Source organism: Macrotis lagotis, chromosome X (genome assembly GCF_037893015.1).
Source record: "Macrotis lagotis isolate mMagLag1 chromosome X, bilby.v1.9.chrom.fasta, whole genome shotgun sequence".
In the NCBI taxonomy this organism is placed as follows: Eukaryota; Metazoa; Chordata; class Mammalia; order Peramelemorphia; family Peramelidae; genus Macrotis; species Macrotis lagotis.
The window spans coordinates 241,087,894-241,107,658 of NC_133666.1; the positions used below are offsets into that span (position 1 = coordinate 241,087,894).

The window sequence follows — 19,765 nt, forward strand, 5'->3', positions numbered from 1 at the left end:
AAAGGACTGTTTTGATAAGGATCATCTTCTGAGTTCTTGGGGGAAAGGAGGTGAGGTGTTCCAAGGTCCTGGAGATTTTACTAAAATCTTCATCATGATCTTGATAGAACAATTTTCATCTATGATATGCTTTTTTTTCTTTCAGAACCAGGTGGCAAAAGCAAGATCCATTTATTCTCATATCATGAACCCAGACAGCAAAGCATGCAGTAATTTAAATGTAAGTGATTATTTTAGATGTAAAGCTAGACCCTGAGGGGTAATAAAATGATGCTCCCTGTGTAGGAATGGTATTAAGTCTTTGTCACTCTTACAATCTTTAGCTACATAGGGTACAGAAAGATGTGATGAAGAAAGTTAAGTACACTTTTAAATATATTTTTTAAACTTTAAGATAGTTACTGTAAACAGGCTACTCTTTTTTCAGATCGTGGGATAATGGGAAAGCTATTTCTCTTAGATGGATGAGAAAGTAAACTGTGGCAAACAGAAGTGAAGTTTATTTTCAACTGAGAAGAAGTTTCTTTTTTTCTTTAAATCCTGTTAATAGATTGTTCTTATCCTACCACACAATCTTAAGTTATGAAAGTCTTAAAGCTTAAAAACTGCACAAAGACTCCTTCTGGGGATAGAGCCAAGATGGCGACAAGAGAAGAACCTCTCCTAGGTGTTCTCTCTAAAATATTTCAAAAATCTTAAAATTATGACTGTAACTAAATTTTTGAGAAACAGAACCCACAGAAAGATCCAGTGAGAGGGGTGGCTAGGTGGCACAGTGGATGGAGCAATGGCCTTGGAGTCAGGAGTACCTGGGTTCAAATCCAGTCTCAGACACTTAGTAATTGCCTAGCCATGTGGTCTTGGGCAAGCCACTTAACCCCATTGCCTTGAAAAATCTAAAAAAAAAAAGACTTTGGGGTGGCTAGGTGGCACAGTGGATAAAGCACCGGCCCTGGAGTCAGGAGTACCTGGGTTCAAATCCGGTCTCAGACACTTAATAATTACCTAGCTGTGTGGCCTTGGGCAAGCCACTTAACCCCATTTGCCTTGCCAAAAACTAAAAAAAAATAAAAAGAAAGATCCAGTGAGGCAATTCTCCAACCCAAGGTAACTTGGAAAATAGTGGAAAAACTCTACTCCATGGGGTTAGAGATGTGGCCCCACCAGAATGAATGAATTTCAGTCTACTGGAAATAGCCCCAGGAGTCCTGGGAGCCGTGGCTCCTGGCAGCAGAAGGAGTGTCCTGACCTGCATCCCGGGGGAGCACCAGGCACAACTTGGAGGATCAGCAGGGAACCATGGAGATCCCTGCAGGAATCTGCCAGATTGAGCATGAAGCCCAGGCTCTCAGGGCAATTGCTGAGGCATAGAGGCAGCAGCCATGGCAGCCCAGATCCAGGAAATGGAAGCAGGCGCCTCCAGGCAGATGTGCCGAGTGCCTAGCCCACCAAAGGTAAGACAGTGGAGGGTGACTGCCGAGGTCTGTCCTCTGTCCCTGGAACAGGACTCTGGGGCTCTGACCACACTCAGATCCTGATTGCAGTCTGGGTCCCTCATGGATCAGGAACCTCCCCTCCAGCCCCGTGGCAGAGGGATGAGCTTGTGGTCATTCACAGACCAGGAGAACCGTCAGAGCCTCACACACTGAGATCCTTGTGGGGGCGTTCCAGTTAAAACTCAAAAGCTCAGGAAGCACCCCAAAACCAGGCACAGACTGGGGAAATGAGTAAAAAGAAAAAAGAGAAACACCACTGACAAATATTTTGTCTATGATCCCAAGAAGGATCAAAATACTCAATCTGAAGATGAGGAAGTACAAGCTTCTGCATCTAAAGACTCCAAGAAAAATGAAAGTTGGTCTCAGGCTATGACAGAGCTCAAAAAAGATTTTAAAAATCAAGTAAGGGAGATAGAAGAAAAATTGGGAAAAGAAATGAGAGAGTTGCAGGTAAAACGTGAAAAGGAAGTCAGCAGCTTAGTCGAGGAGATCCAAAAGAATGTTGAAAATAACATATTGAAAACCAGCTTAGGTTAAATGGAAAAGTTATTGAAGAGAAGAATGCTTTAAAAAGCAGAACTGCCCAGATAAGAAAAATGATAAGAAAGCTCTCTGAGGAAAACAAATCCTTCAGATGTAGAATGGAGCTAAAGGAAGTTGATGACTTTATGAAAAATCAAGACATAATACTTCAACACCAAAAGAATGAAAAATTAGAAGAAAATGTGAAACATCTCATTGCAAAAAACAACTGATCTGGAAAACAGATTCAGGAAAGATAATTTAAAAATTATTGGGATACCAATAAGTCATGATCAGCAAAAGAGCCTTGACCTCATTTTTAAAGAATTCCTACAGGAAAATTGCCCTGATATCCTGGAAGCAGAGGAATTGAGAGAATCCACCAATTGCCCCTTGGAAAGAGATCCAAAAATATAACAACCCCCAGGAATATTATAGCCAAGTTCCAGAACTCCCAAGTCAAAGAGAAAATATTATAAGCAGCCAGAAGGACACAATTCAAATATCGTGGAGCTGCAGTCAGGATCACACAGGACTTAGCAGCAACTACATTAAGGGCTCATAGGACTTGGAATATAATATTCTGGAAGGCAAAAGCATTTGGAATGCAACCAAGAATCAACTACCCAGCAAAATGAACATCCTTTTTCAGGGGAAAAGATGGACTTTCAATGAACCAGAGGAATTTCAAATGTTCCTGTTGAAATGACCAGAGCTGAACAGAAAGTTTGACCTTCAAATACAGGGCTCAGGTGAAGCATAAAGAGCAGAAGAGAAGGGTAAAATATGAGGGACTTAAAAAACCTAAAAGGGGTGGGGGGCTAGGTGGCGTAGTGGATAAAGCACTGGCCTTGGAGTCAGGAGAACCTGGGTTCAAATCTGGTCTCAGACACTTAATAATTACCTAGATGGTAATTGGGTAAGCCACTTAACCCTATTTGACTTGCAAAAAACATAAAAAAAAAATATGAGGGACTTAATGATAATGAACAGCATGTATTCTGCATAGAAAAATGATATTGACATACTCATGAACCTTCTCATTTAATAGAGCAGGTAGAAAGCTTTCATAGATGAAGCACTGGAGAGAGCTGAATTTGAAGATATAATATATTGTAAAAATGGAGTCAATGGTTAAAAGGGAAATGTGCTGGGAATAAGAGGAAAGGAGAGGTGGGATAGGCTAAGATATTTCATATAAAAGATTTTTTTTTCTTTTTTTGCAATGATATGGAAGGGGGGAAGCTGAGGGGGAAATGAGAGAACCTTCATTCTCATCAGGAATGACTCAGAGAGGAAACAGCATACACACTTAATAGGGTATAGACATCTAGAGTAAAAAGCTGCACAAAGATATTATAAAAATACCATATCATTTTCTTTAGAATATCTTTGTCACCCACAGCATCTTATTCCCTCTAAAATGCAGATGAATTGATTTACTTTGCCTAAGATCTTAATGAGGTCCACCTGTGCTTCTCGGTCTGGCTTAAGTCTTTCTGACTCCATTTCCTACTGTCAATCCACTATGCCACTCAACTGCTAACACATGGTGGTAATGCATGATGAGGAAGTATAGGGGAAAATAGTTTGATCCATCAAGAATTTAGAATTTTTGGAGTAGTTGTTAAAGTAGGTTTAGAAGTTAGCTGGAATGAGGTCATAAAGAAAACTTAGAGATAGTTTTTTTAGGACGCCCTTATGTCTAAACTAAATTTCTTATGGTTTAAGCTTCTTTCATATCTTAACTTCAGAGAAGGGGAAAATAGAGAAGGTTGCCATTTTCGGAATAATGGTCAAATGTTTAAACTCTATTAATAGTTAATTCAAATCATATTAATCAGTACATTCATCTGTGCACACTAAAGAATCATTTTTATGCTAAATAATAATTTCTAAGATTATTTTGAAAAGGTTTCTCTGAATCAATCTTGTTTAGGGCTAAACTCCCTTGGAATTTGTAAGGGCATTTTATTAACTATTGTTCAAGGGAAACCTCACAAATGGGCAGCTCATTAGTCAATATTCAGAAAATCCAATGAAATTATCATTGCCTAACTTTTTTTAATTGGTGATTCATGATAAGATCGTTTCCTTCTCATTTGGAATTGGGACTGACCTAATCTTCCATTTCCTCTCCCTCTCTCTTATCTACATCCTTTCTTTAGCCAATATGTCCAAAGATGTATGCTGCCAGTTTTCCAGTCCCTCCCCAGTCAGTACCACATTGATTGAGTGGGATATCTCGTGCAGACACAACCATATTGGCTCAGCTCTCTGCCCATCGGAGCTGAGGTCATCAATATTGAGAGAGCTCCAGATCCTCTTTAGTATTCTGCTCAGTATCAGAGGATTAATTTTTACTTCCAAATATGTCTGAAACCAGATCAAGGTAAATTTCCAGTAATTCAGTTTGAATTTGCTCCTTTCCATATATATATATATATATAACTGGCAAAGTCCCAGAGGGAGACGTATTTCAAAATGATGTCCATGTCCTCCTTTTCTTGGGGAGTTAACACATGGTGGTAATGCATGATTCCCTCAGCTGCCCTTGTTTGTATGTGGACCACAGGTGGAGCTCTTTTAAGTCCTGTCCTTCCCCTTTGTTGAAGATTACCCTTAAATTTCATTACATGCTGAATGTTATGGTGGACAGAAGACAGAATCTGAGAATCTGGGTCAAAATCCTGGTTCTACCGTGGTAAATGGCAGAGATAGGTAACAATCGGTGGGCCTCAGTTTCTCCAGCTGTAAAATGAAGGGGTTGGACCAGATGGCCTCTGAAACTTTTTTTTCCTAGTTCAGCAGGAAGCTTACCAGACTAAAACTTGAGAAATAGGAAGCTCCATTAGGACTGTAGATTTAAAGCTCGAAAGAGACCTCAGAGGGTTATTTTCACCTCTTATTTTACATATGAGGAAGCTATGAGTGGTCAAAAAAGTACTTCACATTGGAGCCAAGATTTGAACCCTGACTTCAAATCATTTACTTTTCTCACTGGACTTTAGTGCACGACTCTATGATAGGTCTTTTTCAACTGTGAGAAAGACAGAGACAGAGATATATAGAGAGAAATCTAATTCCTAAATGTTCATTTGGAACTACTGTGCACCTTTTTAAAAAAATCCACTTATATCAAATTCCTGCAAGACCGCAGCACCCTTGTGACTTGGCATTATTTCCTGGGGCCATGGATGATTATGGCGGCAGAGGAAGCAGAGACTCCATAAATAGTTTCTCATATCAAATTTTCCTCTGCTCCCTTGAAATTCGATTTTCATGGCCTTCATTTTGATATCTCTTGAAAGATTAGAGCAGTCTTTCTCAATCTCTTTGGCAGTCTGGTATAGCAGCGGACCCCTTTTCAGAATATTTTTAAAAATGTAAAATGAAATACATAGACTTGTAAAGGAAATTATTTATGTTGAGATACATTTTTCAAATTAAAAAAAAATTCATGGATCCCAGGTTAAGATTGACTGATAAAAGTTAGTGAAAATAAAAATATGCTTTTTTGTTCCCTTCATGGACCCTCTGAAAAATTTACCTCTGAGACTCCTTGGTTTTGTGGACCCCAAGACTCTTAAACAATACCAGACCTTCCACTCTGGTCTCTCTTTCCTAGAAACTTCAGCTAGGGAGAAACTGATAAGGGCTGCTTCTAAGGAGTCCTCCTTCTCCTTGCCCACGTCCAAGGTCTCTTCATCCTACAGGGTGAGCCAAGATCTTGATCTCACCTTGAAAGTTCTCTTTGGAAGCAGGTTACTTGCAGGAAGGGAAGTAATTTGAGGAGAGAAAGCAAAATCTGCCAGAACCTTCCTCCTGCTTGGCCTCCAAGTCCCTGCTTTTCCACTGGGCAGCTTAGGGTAAATTTCCTGTGGATGTAACCTCCCAACTATTAGGAAGACAAAGCAGCTGCAGGGCTCTGGATTTTATAGTTGTTAACAGAGGGTGGCAGTGTACCACCAGCATTGGTCCTTTACCAGTAGCCTGTCCTAGAAGACAGATTTAGATATGAAAGGGAACTTTGAGGTTATGAAATCCAGCCATCCCTTTTTACCAGTGAGGAAACTGAGGTCCAGTGGAGTGAGGCAAAGGTGATCCCCAAGTCTTGCTGTACTCCATCTTCTCTCGGTGAAGTAAGTGGTCTCAACCTATGTGCTGACAAGGAGTTCAGAGACCCTGTGGAGTGATCTTTCTATCCCACAGAACAGCCAGTATAGGTAAGAGTATCTGTATCTCTTGTTGGCAACTCTGCTTCTGCTATGTGATTTTCCTTTGATTAATAAAATGTGACCCTCATTTAGTAACCCTAGCAACTAACCTAGATAGGTACTACAGTTAAGAGCCACTAGTGGCAAAGTGAGTAAAGTGCACAGCCTAGAGTCAGGAAGACTCAAATCTGACTCCAGATATTAGCTGTATTAGCTGCGTAATCCTGGGCAAAGCACTTAAATTTGCCTCAATTTCCTCATCTGTAAAATAAACTGGATAAGAAGAGATAAAACCATTCCAGTATCTTTGTCAAAAAAAACCCAAATAGAATCACAAAGAGTTAGATAGAAGTGAACCACAACAATGAGCCATATTTGGGGGAAGGAGTATCATACAATGGAAAGAGTATTGAATTTGGAGTCAGAAGATGCAGGTTCAAATTCCAGCGTGTGCTTGCTCTCTCTCACAAACACACACACACACACACACACACACACACACACACACACTCTCTCTCAATAGGAATCCATCACTACTGGAAATATGACTCAGTGTTTTCTCTATGTATGGGAGAGGGAGGAGAAAAGAAAGAGTCATAATATTTTTTTATATGAATTCTAGACAGTACATGTTTTTGATAGTTTAGTAGATAGAGTTTAAATCATTAAATGCAAGTTTCTACTTCATATATTGAGTATTAGATCCATATATGCTATAGTTTCTCAATCAGTAAAATAGTCACAACTATCTCCTGAGTAGGCAGGACCCTAGAGAAATAAGGTTCATAAAATATGAAGAAAGTGTGGTGTAGTACTGTCTTAATTCAAATAAAAATGAATACAGATTCTTCATAACCTTTTTTGGTCTTTTTTTGGTAATTTAATATTTTATTGTAATTTGTATTTTTATCTGTTGTGTCAAACATTTCCCAGTTACAGATTAATCTGGTATTGATGGGTAGTTGAAGAACTGAATTGGCTTTGTCATTTCCAGCCAGAGGGCACCCTCAGGGGAAAATCAGTTATCCTCTCTGAACCTCAGTTTCCTTATCTTTATTAACAGAGGGGTTGGACTCGATGGTATTTAGTTAAATCAAAAATATTTATCAAGTGGCTACTATATGGCAGACACTTTTGGGCCAAAATAATGCCTACTTTCAGATAGTTGACATTCAAATGGGCATCTAGTTGGCACAGTGGATAGAACATCAGACCTGGAGTCAGAAAGACCTGAGTTCAAAAATGACCTTTGAGACTTATGAGCTATGTGACCCTGGAAAAGTCATTTAAATTTGTTTGCCTCATCTGTTTCTTCATCTGTAAAATGAGCTGGAGGAGGAAATGGCAAACCACTTCAGTATCTTTGCCAAGAAAATTCTAAATGGGGTCACAAAGTGTCAGACATTACTGACCAACATTTAAGATGATCAACAAGATGAATACGTATAAAAACATATATGCATAAATAAATACAAAGTAGTTCAATACAAGATGGTTTTGGAAGGAGGGTAATTAGCAGTTAGTTGGTCCCTTTAAGCTCCTGTGATCCTAATTTTTCTTTAAAAAAAACCTTTTTATTGATCTCTGTGGGGATTTTTGCATCAACAAAATTTCTCCCTTCATCTCTCCATTTCTCCCTCTCTGAGAACTGTTTTTTTATATAACAGATTTTTTTTTAAAAAAAGTAATATTGAAATAGGTTGGCTCTCAGATGCAGAAAGAACACTTAAGTTGTTTTGGGTTATTTTAATGGCTTGCTACACTTTGGGTTGGCTATTGGGACTTTTCTGTCATCTGGATGCATTTGGTGCTTTGTGCCCTGGACCTGTCTTTGGCAATCTGGGGAAGCCTGTGCACCCTTTCTCAGAATAAGATTTCTAAATGCAAAGAATAAACGCAAATGGTTACAAAAGAAATCAACTATATTAAAATATAATTATCTGAATAGTGAACAAACAAGTTCATAGATCCTAGTTTTTGGAAATAGCATAATAAAGGAGAACCAAGAACATCCAGAGGAGACTTTGTGCCAGTGCCTCTCTCCAGGGGTAAAATGGAGGCTTGTCCAGGTTTCATATCTTCGGATTCCAACAGTGATCTTTGGTTCTGTTGTCTAGATCCTTATCCATGCCCACTCAGACATGTTGGAAGGAGTCCTGCAGATCCTAGAGGCATCTACTGAAAAAGCCTACTCCAGCTTTGTGAAGAAGCAAGAGTTCTCAGAGGAAGTGGTAAGTTCATGGGCACTGAAAAAATTCTTAAAAGTAAAACACTAGCTGGGCTTGATGGCACATTCCTGAGACCCAAAGGATGACTGGCAGATCTCTTGAGCTCGGGGGCTCTGAGCTGCAAGGACAAGGCTGAGTGGGGGTCCAGACTGAGTTGGGCAGTCACACGTCAGGGATAGATTTAGCAAGTCTTTGCTTTAATCCAGTTCAGTTCATGAAACATTTATTAAGCTCCTACAACACAATCACCATGCTAAATGCTTTACAGCAAAAGTCATCATGGTCCAAGGGATAGAAAAACTATGGAATTAGAAGACCTGGATACAGTGTTCGACTCTATATGTAATAGCCCTGTGACCTTGGGCTTCTCTGGATGTTATTGTCAGAATTGTATTGTAGTGCTTGGGCAGCTGGTGGCATAGTAGATAGAGTGCCAGGCCTAGAGTCAGGAAAACCTGAGTTCAAATACAGTCTCAGGCATTTATTAGCTATGTGACCCTGGGCAAATCTCTTCACCCTGTTTGACTCAGTTTCCTTGTCTGCAGAATGTGCTAGAGAAAGATGGCCATTATCTTTGTCAGAAAAATCCCAAAAGGGATCAAAAGAGTTGGATAATTGAAATGACTCAACAACAACAAATAAGGTCTCACTACTTCATTCACATACACATATTTACATACATGCACATATATTTACATACACACACACACACACACACACACACATAAGTGTCTTACAAAAGTACTCTGTAAATGTAAACTGTCATCATCACCACTCTCAAAGGGTCTCTTTCCAGTCTGAATAGAGTATAAAGCCACCACATGCTCTAACCCTGATTTTCTTTGGTTTGTTGTTCAGTCATTTCAGTCATGACTGACTCTTTGTGACCTCATTTGGGGTTTTCTTGGCCAAGATACTAGAGTGATTTTCCATTTCCTTCTCCAGCTCATTTTACAGATGAGGAAACTGAGACAAAAAGTGTTAATAAGTCTTTGTCCAAGGTCACACAGCAAGTAATGACTGAGGCCAGATTTGAACTCATGAAAATGACCTTACATTCTATCCACTGTGCCACCCAGCTACCCCCTATAATGTTCTACCCATAGCTCAGAACAACCTGAAGAGTCATTGATTTTGCAGCTGATGGGACAGAATTGTTATTTCAGTGGCATACATTAGTGGTGTCCAACTCTAAAAGTGGATCCCTGTGGGCCTCATATTGATATGGAAAACCACAAATTATTATTATCTGTGTTGGATTCTATTTTAATCTGGTTCTGGCTGCACTCCAGAGTTGTGAACTTGATAACTCTAAGAGTAGAATATTACTAGTGAATACATTCCCTCTATTATTCCAGATCTCTAAACATACTATTCAACGCAAGCTGTAGTCTTTGAGGATAGCCTAGCCTAGTAATGAGAAGTTAAATGACTTTCCCAGGGTCATATAACAGTACATGGCAAAATTGGGATTAAATTCCCATCTTTCTGACTCTAAAGCTAACCCTTTATCAACATTGTTCCATTTGGGCAACTGATAAGTGACTTAAAAGATAAAGGGAAAGGGAAAGAGGAAAGAAAACTTGTGATCATCAACTATTTGATCTATGATCTATGATCATATGATCTATGAAACCTAAACACATTTTTCTTTCTTTGATAGGGGAAAATAAGGACAATAGTTGTATAAGTAGGTATTTGAGGACTACTCTTAATTCTTAAAATTCTAACAATTTCTACCAGAAAGCATTGTTAGGTGGAATTAATTTTTTCTTTAGTTTTCTCACTTTTTTGTGCAACACAGCTAATATGGAAATACATTTTACATAACTTCAACATGTTTAATCGATATCACTTTGTTTACTTCTGTGGGATCAGAGGGAAGACTGGAGAGAGGGCAGGAATTTGGAACTCAAAATTTTTTTTAAAGATTGGTAAAAATAAATAATTTTAAAAGCTTACATTTCTACAGCACTTGATCTTTGCAAAACACGGTACCTTCATTATTTAATTTGCTTCTCACAGCCACTGCATTCCCATTTTATAGATGAGGAAACCAAGGTTCAGAGAGTGACTTGATGAAAGATACAAAGCTAATAACTGCATGAAGTGACTTTTGAACCCAGGTCTTCTGGTCTTGAATCCGATGGTTTTGGTGTAGCAAACACCAAGCACAGCTTTCTTGGTTTTCCTTAGAGGACATTACTTTGGGAGAGCTTGGCCCACTATGATAACTTAAGACATCATCTAGTTTCCCTCCCCCCTTTTTCATTTTTAAGATAAGGAAACTGAGGCCCAGAGAGTATTATACATTGCCCCCTCCCTATAGTCATAGCCCTGGAAATGCAACCTAACTTGAATCCTATTGAAAAGTATTTTACTAATTCTTTTCTTCCATTTGTGGCAGATGTAGGACAGACCTTCAGGTACCTCAGATTGCTCAGCCTCCTCACTTGTATCTTCCTTTCTCCAGCCACATTCCAGAATGGAGCAAAATGACCTAGAATTGGAATGTCCCCCTTGTGGCCGGCAGCTGCCATTGCTGCTGTTGCTTAGCATGCTCTGGCAGAGCTGGGCCTTTCTCTGAGCCTTCCCTTATATCTTAACATAGAGGCTTCTCCAAGGATACACAGCAAGTTCGTAGCAAAACAAGAATGTAATTCTGGGTTTCCTGACTCCCTATCCAGGGCTCCATCATTTACAGCAGACTCTCTTCTCTGTTGAAGTTATATATTACCTACCCAGAATTCACATGGAAGAATATTGAATTTTTAAAAAATACTTTCAATTTTAACTTAGCTCAAAGGACCTTTTTCCCTCCAAAAAAACTTTTAGATGGATTCTTATATAAAGACATGTATAGCCATTTAGACTTTTTCTTTGGAAACTCAGGCTAAGAGACAGTGGGTATAAGTCATTTAGCTGGTTAAGTGACAAATCCTAGACTTGGAGCCAAGCCTCTGGGTTCCCAGATCCAGTGCTTTTGAACCCTTCTGCTACTGCATCTGGCGTGTTAGCATGTGGCAAATGGAGTTCTGGAGTTGGCTCTTTTTCAAGGAGAGTAAAGTGTGTGTCACAGACCACGTGTGAAAGATCAGTTGTCTTGAATCTGTCTTTTGTAGGTAACATTAGAGATAGCTAGGTGTATTGTAGAAGTGTGTGATTGGTGACAGAAAGCCCTGAGTTCAGATCCTGTCTTGATGGGCTTTTCCAGCTCAAAGTATGGCAATGGTAAGTGATTAAAAGTAATGTGGCAAAATAAATCAAGGGAACTCTAACCACCTGCAGATGCAAGAGAAAGAGTATTAAACAACTTCACCTCTGTTTCCTCAGTGGTAAAATGGGAGTCATAATGACCCCATGAATAAATAGGAATATGGCGATGAGCCTACACTCACCATGGTAGGTGCTTCCTAATGCCTATTCCCTTTTCCCTTTTTTCCATTTCTGTAAAACTGAAGTTCAGATGATTAAAACACAGGCTTCTCCTTCATTGATTTTCTTTTTTTATGAACTAAATTAGGAAACAAATCTGGTCCCTTCTCTTTCCTGCTTAGATGGCAGAATCGCTGTAATAATTCCATTTCATGTTTCCACAGTTAACCGAGAGAACTGAGGCAGTACATTCAATTAGAGCAAAGTTGGCTCAGGTTTGACAGCTTTTCACTGCATTTTTGGGAAACCTTATGCTGCACATTAATTCTGTTCACCTTGAATCCGATGACAGAGAGAGCTTCTCATAAGAACATTAAAAACCTTTCAAGCATTAAGATTCCATGGAGAGATGTGTTGTAAAAGGGAGAGAGAGGCTTGGAAGGATATCCAGAAAGTGAGTGTAGGCCAGTGGGTGTGATCAGAAGTTAAATCTCCTCAAATAAAGTAGGGGAAGGGAATCCTGCTCTCTACCCCCCTTCTAATCTGTAATCCAGCCTGTGTTCCACTGCCACCATAATCTTCCTAAAAAAATTGTTCCAGTGTCATTCCCTGCTCAGAAACCTTTGCTGACTTCTCATACCCATAGGAAAAAAACAGCTCCAGACTCCTTAGTATGGCATTTCAGTATTAAGTGATATGGCTCCACTCAACCTTTTCAGGTTTATTTATGTGAAATTGTAGACAGCTCCCCTCTTCCTGAATATCCCCTGTACTTCCAAAGCCCAGGTCCTCCTTCACCTTCCCCCATTACTCAATGGCTCTATCCTGCTCATCCTCCAAGGCTTAACTCAGATGATACCTAAATGCTTGGAGGGAGGACCTTTATCTGTGAGACAACAGACTCACTAAGAATTTGAGACAAGTCTTTTCCCCAAAGGGTTGTGATGAGGATCTAGTGAGATAATACAATGTTCACTGCAAACCTTTGAGGACTTGTAAATGTTGGTTTATTCCCAGTATTAATATGTGACAAGGTAATGAGGCTACTTCCTGAATTCTCCATTTGGTCTCTTTTTAGCAGGTACCTTCACATGACCACTGTCCAATAAATGCTGTGGCATCAACTGGTCTTTCACTGTCCTTAGCCTGTTGAACCTCATGAGACATCCTGCAGCACTGTGACTGTTGTTGCTATTAAGGGTGGGCACCAGAAGACTACTCTCATCCCATATGATTGAATTAGTACTTAGGAAGCAGTTTTCAGAAAACCAAATTCATGCAACTTGAGCTTAATTAAGAAATGATTGTGTTAGTAGAGCAAAAAAAGGATTCTACTCTAGTAATGGTATCTAATCAAGTAAATTTACTTTACTTGCTTTAATGAGCTTCCCTGGGGTCAGTGATACTATTTTAAATTCTCACATTAAATATCCAATGTTTAACTCTCAGGTATGATGGACAGGTGTGATTTGTAGAACCATTCTTGTGACTTTATACCCCTTCGTTAGTTGGCTCAGTGACTAAAGCACACAGGAAGACCTGTGTGACCTGGGCAAGTTATTGAACCTCTGTTTGCCTTCCAGGCAGTTGGGTGACTCAGTGGAGAGAGCCTTGGGCCTGGCATTCAGATCTGGCCTCAGATATTCACTAGCTCTTTGTCTGTGGACAAGTCACTTAACCTCTCTTTGCCTTAATCCACTGGAGAAGAAAATGGCAAATCATCCCAGTATCTTTGCCAAAGAAACCCCAGTGTGGGAGGATGGGATGTGACTAAAACTACAGCAGTGGCCTTTCACTGCCCTGCACTCCAGTTTTCATAACAGTCCCTAGAATGGGCATGTATTTCCTTAGAGGTATTTGTGTGTCTTGGCATTGTCAGAAATACCAAGGCAGATGAAATAGTCTCTTTCCTCAGGGAGCTTACATTACATGAGGGAAGACTATATGTACAATAAATCTATAAAAACAAATCTCTTAAAGGTCTTGCGGTGGGGGTGGCACTAGCAGTCAAGAGAAAGACAGGAACTGTCTTGCAGACCTTCTACATTCTGTTTTTCTCTTCTCCTTACAGCTGACTACAGTGAAGAAAAAATTAGATGGACAGCCCGCTCTCCAGGCCAGATTCAAAGAGATTTGGGATAAGCTCCAGCTCTCTGGCCAGGTCATCCCCCAACCTGTGGATACAATACTTTGTGTCATCCCTCAGAGCAAGAAACCCCACATTCTCTCCTTTAACAAGAGAAAAATAAGCCGCCGGACTTTACAACCACTCAATTCATCTCTGATAGCTGAGTAGCCCTGGATGGGAGCTAAGGTGACTCTGAACTGGTTGTGTCTTTCTGAATGTTTTAGAAATTGATCTAAAGGAAATTAGGCTGAATATTTTTTCCCCTTCCCAGATTTTTGACATTCCTAACTGAGAGGTTAGTATTATGGACAATTGACCCAAACAACCTGAATTTTTATTTTGGTCTCTGTTGAGTGACAGATGTGCCCTAGAGAAGGTTGTAGTGGTTTCTCAGTCCTGTTTCCTGGACCTCAGTTCACACAAACAAAGAGAAAACGGAGAAGAATTTCAGGGCAGGCTATAGACTTGTCCACTCTTAGTAACCCTTCTTTCCAAAGGCACTTGTTATATCATTGGAAACTCGATTCTGTAGTGGATTTCAGGAAGTTTGCTGTATTGCTTTGAAAAATGGCCATCTTTTCATATTTCCTTGAATGCACTAATACTGTTTTTAGTATCTAAAGCACCAAGGTGTGAATGCTGAGAAAGTCCCTAATAAAATATTTGCTAGAAGCAGAATTACATGGACAATGTAACTCAACAAGAAACTGGGACTAAGGAGGATTTTGTCCTGGCTTCCACCACTACCTAATTTATGTGACCCTACACAATCCACTTCTTAATGATTTAGTTCCTGGTTTCCTCATCTATATACACCAGTACTTGTGCCCTCCTATCTTACCATCCAGATCTGAGAATATCAGACAACACGTAGGAAGATTTTAGACTAATAAAAGCAACGCATAGAATAACCAAAATGCTTTGTTTTCTTCTTTCTTCCTCCCCTCTATGAGGGAAATAGACCCAAGTTTCATCTTTTTGAACTTATTAAATATGCCAACTTTAAATGCTTACCTCCCAGTTTAGGGTAAATCATATGTTTTCCCATTAAGAACTATTTAAAATTCTCCGTCTCATCTCAGTCAGTATGTCACATATTGTCTGTCCTATAATGCATCTCTTTTGTTAATGGTTTTCTTTGCCTGTCTCCATTTGGAGCTCCTTATTTTCAATGAAAAGAACTATGTCTTTCTTGAGAGCGCAGGACCCAGTTCCCAAGTGCCCTCGGGTCCCACTTCAACTAATGATTTGAAATACAGCATCTGGAAGTAAGACACAATATGAAAATGCACAGTGGTCCCATCTCAGCTGTGCCTTTTGTTTCCAAAGGCCTGTTGTGATGTTTAAGGCGTGTGTATCTGCCTGGAGTGCGGCTGACACTAATGAGCAACAAGCCCTGGCTTCTTTCTTTTCTGATACCATCTGCCCTTTTCCGCACTTCTCTTCCCTCCCACCCCACTTTAAGCAGACGGGCACTTTTGAGAATGTTTCTGCAAGAGATGTGATTTTGTATTATTGTTCATAGGCAGCAGGTTTTCTTAGATGTTCAAACTCTTAAGTGACCTTTGAGATCATCCCTCATTTGTGAATGAGCAAATTGAAGTCCAGAAAAGAAAAGTCACCTGTCTGAGAGCACACAGCTAATTACTGGCAGGTTTGAGCTGGAATCTGGGCGTCCTGGCTCAATGTAATAGTCTTTCTACTAGACCTGATGTACCTCCTGAAAAAGGACAGAGTTGGGTCAACCAAGTCAGACAAGTTTCCCAGGCAGAGTAAGATTGAGTAAGAAATGAAAGTCACTTGGAGGATGTTGGTTGGACTGCAGAATAGACACAAAAAAGAACTACTTTCCTCCTCACAATCATTGCTTTCAGAAGATGTTATCTTTATTCATGACTGTGCGAAGCTCTAGACAGATCAATTTTTTTGAAAAAAAATATTGATATCTTTGGCATTAACATCCCCTCTTTTTCCAAATATATTCCTCTCCCTTCCCTTCTCCAGTGAGCCAACTCTTGAAACAGAATAAAAAAGACAGGAAAGAAATTTTAAAGCAGTTAACCAAAACAAGTCTATCCATCAACTGAATTTAAAGGTATATGCAATGGTGCTCACACTTAGACAACCATGTTTTCAAAGAAATGAATCGAGTGCATTTTCTCATCTTCAGGACCAAACTGGGTTATTCTGATTACGCATTGTTCAGTTTCCTTTTGTTATTTACATTATATGTAATCATGTAGTTTTACATCACTCTTGTAGTCATGTGTTTTTACATTATTGTAGTCATGTAAGTACACACTTGTATATGTCATATAAATGTGGTCAATGTAAATACACACTATGTGTGTGTTATTTCTATATGAAACAATTTAGATTGTAAGCTCCCTGAGGGTAGAAATCATGTCATTCATCTTATATCTCCCTAACTGAATATGAACGGCACCACATACTCTGCAAATATTGGATACTTTTGTTGCTGGTCCAAACCTGTGATTTCATTGGTTTGAAAATTCTTTCTATGGACACAAAACAGTAGTTCAATTTTATCCCCTCACTATGGCCTGGAGATACCAAGACAAAAACTTATTGTCCTCCAAGAGGTAGTCTATAATTTAAAGAATTACTCTGATTTACTTGTAGTCACACAGTTAGTATGTATCATTGAGGAAATGGACCCAGGTTTTACTGACAAGTCTGATCTTGAGTTCATACAATTTTCTTTTTTTTTTTTGCAAGGCAGTGGATCACACACAGCTAAGTAATTGTTAAGTGTCTGAGACCAGATTTGAACTCAGGTCCTCCTGACTCCAGGCCAGTACTCTGTCCACTGTGCCATCTAGCTGCCCCTACTTGCTGCTTCTTACTGGATAATAAACAAGTATTGAACAAATCAAGTAAATGAATACCCCTCTGTTTTGAGGGAGTGTGTGGTATTTGTGATTGCCTAGGTATGTCAAAAGTCAAGTCAACTAGCATTTGTTAAGCAACTATCCTTAGAGACATGGTGTGTGTAGACTCCAAGGACTGGTGCCTCTAGTGTAAGCCCTTTTCAGGACTGCTCATCCACCTTTGTTTTCAGCCTCTCTATTCTGTGACTCACCTGTGACTTGAGTAGTATGCCTAGCAGGTACACCCCAGCAAAACTATCTAATAGGGCTAAATCAGGTTAAGGGTGGACAACAGACCTCAGACCCATTGTTAAATTAAGGAGGTGTTTACCCCAAGCATGCTAAGACTTCCCCCAATGGAATGAGCAGATAAGAACAATTGTTCCACCAGCCATGAAGCAGGCTCTAGAGATTCTAGAAAGGATAGTGAGGCTGAAGACTTTATGCAACTCTGCTTCATTTAAATCCAGTACATACATAAGTCATGATATCACTTCATGATGTCATTGGACCTCTTCAAAAATGAAGAACAAACAACAATCCTAAGAGACATCTCCACATATATATAATTGATGTCCTAAACACCACAAATCCTAAAGAACTATGTGCTTTCCACTTGCCAAACCCAGAATCTTTCTTCTTCCCCTCCCTTCTTTTCCCTTTACACCTACCTGTGCAAAGAGACCCCACCCTTTGGCAGTCTTGCTTGGGTGAACTTCATAGAGCTTTGCGAGCAAGAGTAGTATTTTTTACCATATTAGGACATTCTACTCTAGGCAAGTCTGCTCTGATACTAAGGTGGCAAAAGCTTGTCTATAGTTGTAGACTGGAAATTGTTATTGTCAGGATAATACTATTCTAATTTGAAAGCTGTACATTTATATGATGTGGATGTGTTTATTCAGTACTTCAACAGTCTGGCATGTCTATAGTGTAGTTATTCTGCCTCACAAGTGCAGATTGCAACCCCTCTCTAGAGCCTTTGTAGTTTATGTGAGTCATAGTTAAAAAAAAAGAATAAAATTCTTCAGATTCATACTCAAAGCTAATATTTTAATCTTTCACATATTTTAATCCTGTGAAATGAAGGCCATATTTACATGCCAAATGGATTATATAATAATTATTACATAACATTTTTGTTGTTTAGTCATTCAGTCATTTCTAATGCTTTATGGCCCCCATTTGGGACATTCTTTTTTAAATTTATTTTTTATTTTTGAATTTTATAATTTTTCCCCCAATCTCACTTCCATTTGGGATATTCTTGGCAAAGAATAGTTTGCCATTTCTTTCTGCAAACAGGGTCACTCAACTAGTAAGAGTCTGATGCCAAATTTGAACTTAGGAAGATATCTTTTTGACTCCAGACTCTTGTCTATACACTGTACCACCTAGCTGCCCAGCACTTTGTATATATTTTATATTTACCTGTGATTCTGTTATGTTCTCTCCTTCAGTCCCCTCACCTCAGAAGTTCTGACGATATTAACTGTGACTCTTTTGTCTTTGTACCTGTGGCATGGTCCTGGTAGAACATAATTGCATAAATAAATGTTTGTTGAACTGACATGAAAAGGAAAGGAGAGGGGGAAAACTTAGGTGTATGACCATCAAAATAAATACCATAGGGAGAGGCTACCAGGTAGGAAGATCCAAAAATATCTCAATGGATCAGAGCTTTGGACCAAATCTGCTCAGATGGGTTAATCTTATCCATTTGGGAATTCCAGTGATGCAATCCCAGCTCATACTTGCCTTTTAGGGAATCAAACATTGTTACTGGTAAGGAGCTCAGCACAGTGCCTTGCAGCTGATAGGCATCTAATATATACTTGCACCCTTCCTTTCCCTCCTAGGTGACTTGCCCACATCATTCAAAAATAACCATGTCGTGAACTGATGCTGAGCAAGATGAGCAGAACCAGAAGAATATTGTACACTATAACAGTAACATGGGGGTGTTGTTCAACCTTAATAGACTTGCTCATTTCACCAGTACAACAATCAGGGACAATTTGAAGGTATCTGTGGTGGAGAATACCATCTGTATCCAGAAAAAGAATTGTGGAGTTTGAATGGAGACCAAAGACTATTATCTCTAATTTTAAAAAAATGTTATTATGTAATTTTTCTCTCTTTATTTTTTCCTTAAGGATATGATTTTTCTCTCAACACATTCAATTTGGATCAATGTATAGCATGGAAACAATTCATAGATTATCAGACTGCCTTCTGTGGGGGGTGGGGGAGAGGAGCGAGATTGGGCGGGGGGGAGTAGTAAAATTAAAAAATAAATAAAATTAAAAAAAATAACCATGTCTTAGGCTTCATTGTTTCCTAGCCTTTCAAGGAACCGATGTTAATACAGTGATTATAAAGTTAATAAGGATAAATATAGCCTTATACTTAATGTTTTTAAAAATCAACTTTTCAAGTACAAAATTGGGGCAGCATGACTTTGGAGCAGTTGATTGAATAAGAAGATCTGGGGGTGTTAGTGGACTACAAGTGGACTACTTAGTGGACTACAAATGAATAATGCGATAAGGAAACCAAAACAAATTAGTGTGTTAGGAGACTTAGGTGGTTCAGTGGATAGAATGCAGGACCTGAAGTTAGGAAGATCTAAGTTCAAATCTAGTCTCTGACACTAACTGTGTGACCCTGGGAAAGTCCCTTAACTGTTTGCTTCAATTCCTCATCAGTAAAATGAGCTGGAGAAAGAAATAGCAAACCATTCCATTATCTCTCTGCCAAAGAAAACCCCAAATAGGGTCACGATGAGTTGCAGATGACTGCATAATAGTATCCAAGAATAGAAAAGTGGAAGATGGTTTCATTTAGGGGTGGTCTGGATAAGTCTGGTATTCAGACGTAAATTCTATATTTTAGGAAAGGCTCT

At 39.3% G+C, this 19,765-nt stretch overlaps 1 protein-coding gene across 4 annotated transcripts in view; it reads left to right on the plus strand.

Moving 5' to 3' along the window:
• The window catches only part of PTCD2 (pentatricopeptide repeat domain 2), a 46,558-nt gene extending 27,451 nt beyond the window's left edge, over positions 1 to 19,107 (plus strand). For 3 of the 4 annotated variants that reach the window (XM_074200634.1, XM_074200633.1, XM_074200630.1), the window contains 3 exons: positions 146 to 220; positions 8,356 to 8,469; positions 13,913 to 19,107. In XM_074200634.1, the coding sequence (XP_074056735.1) occupies positions 146 to 220; positions 8,356 to 8,469; positions 13,913 to 14,137 (414 nt within the window). In that variant the 3' untranslated portion in view covers positions 14,138 to 19,107. The remainder of the gene's footprint in view (positions 1 to 145; positions 221 to 8,355; positions 8,470 to 13,912) is intronic. The other variant, XM_074200631.1, reaches the window with a different exon arrangement.
• The last annotated feature ends 658 nt before the right edge of the window (positions 19,108 to 19,765 follow it).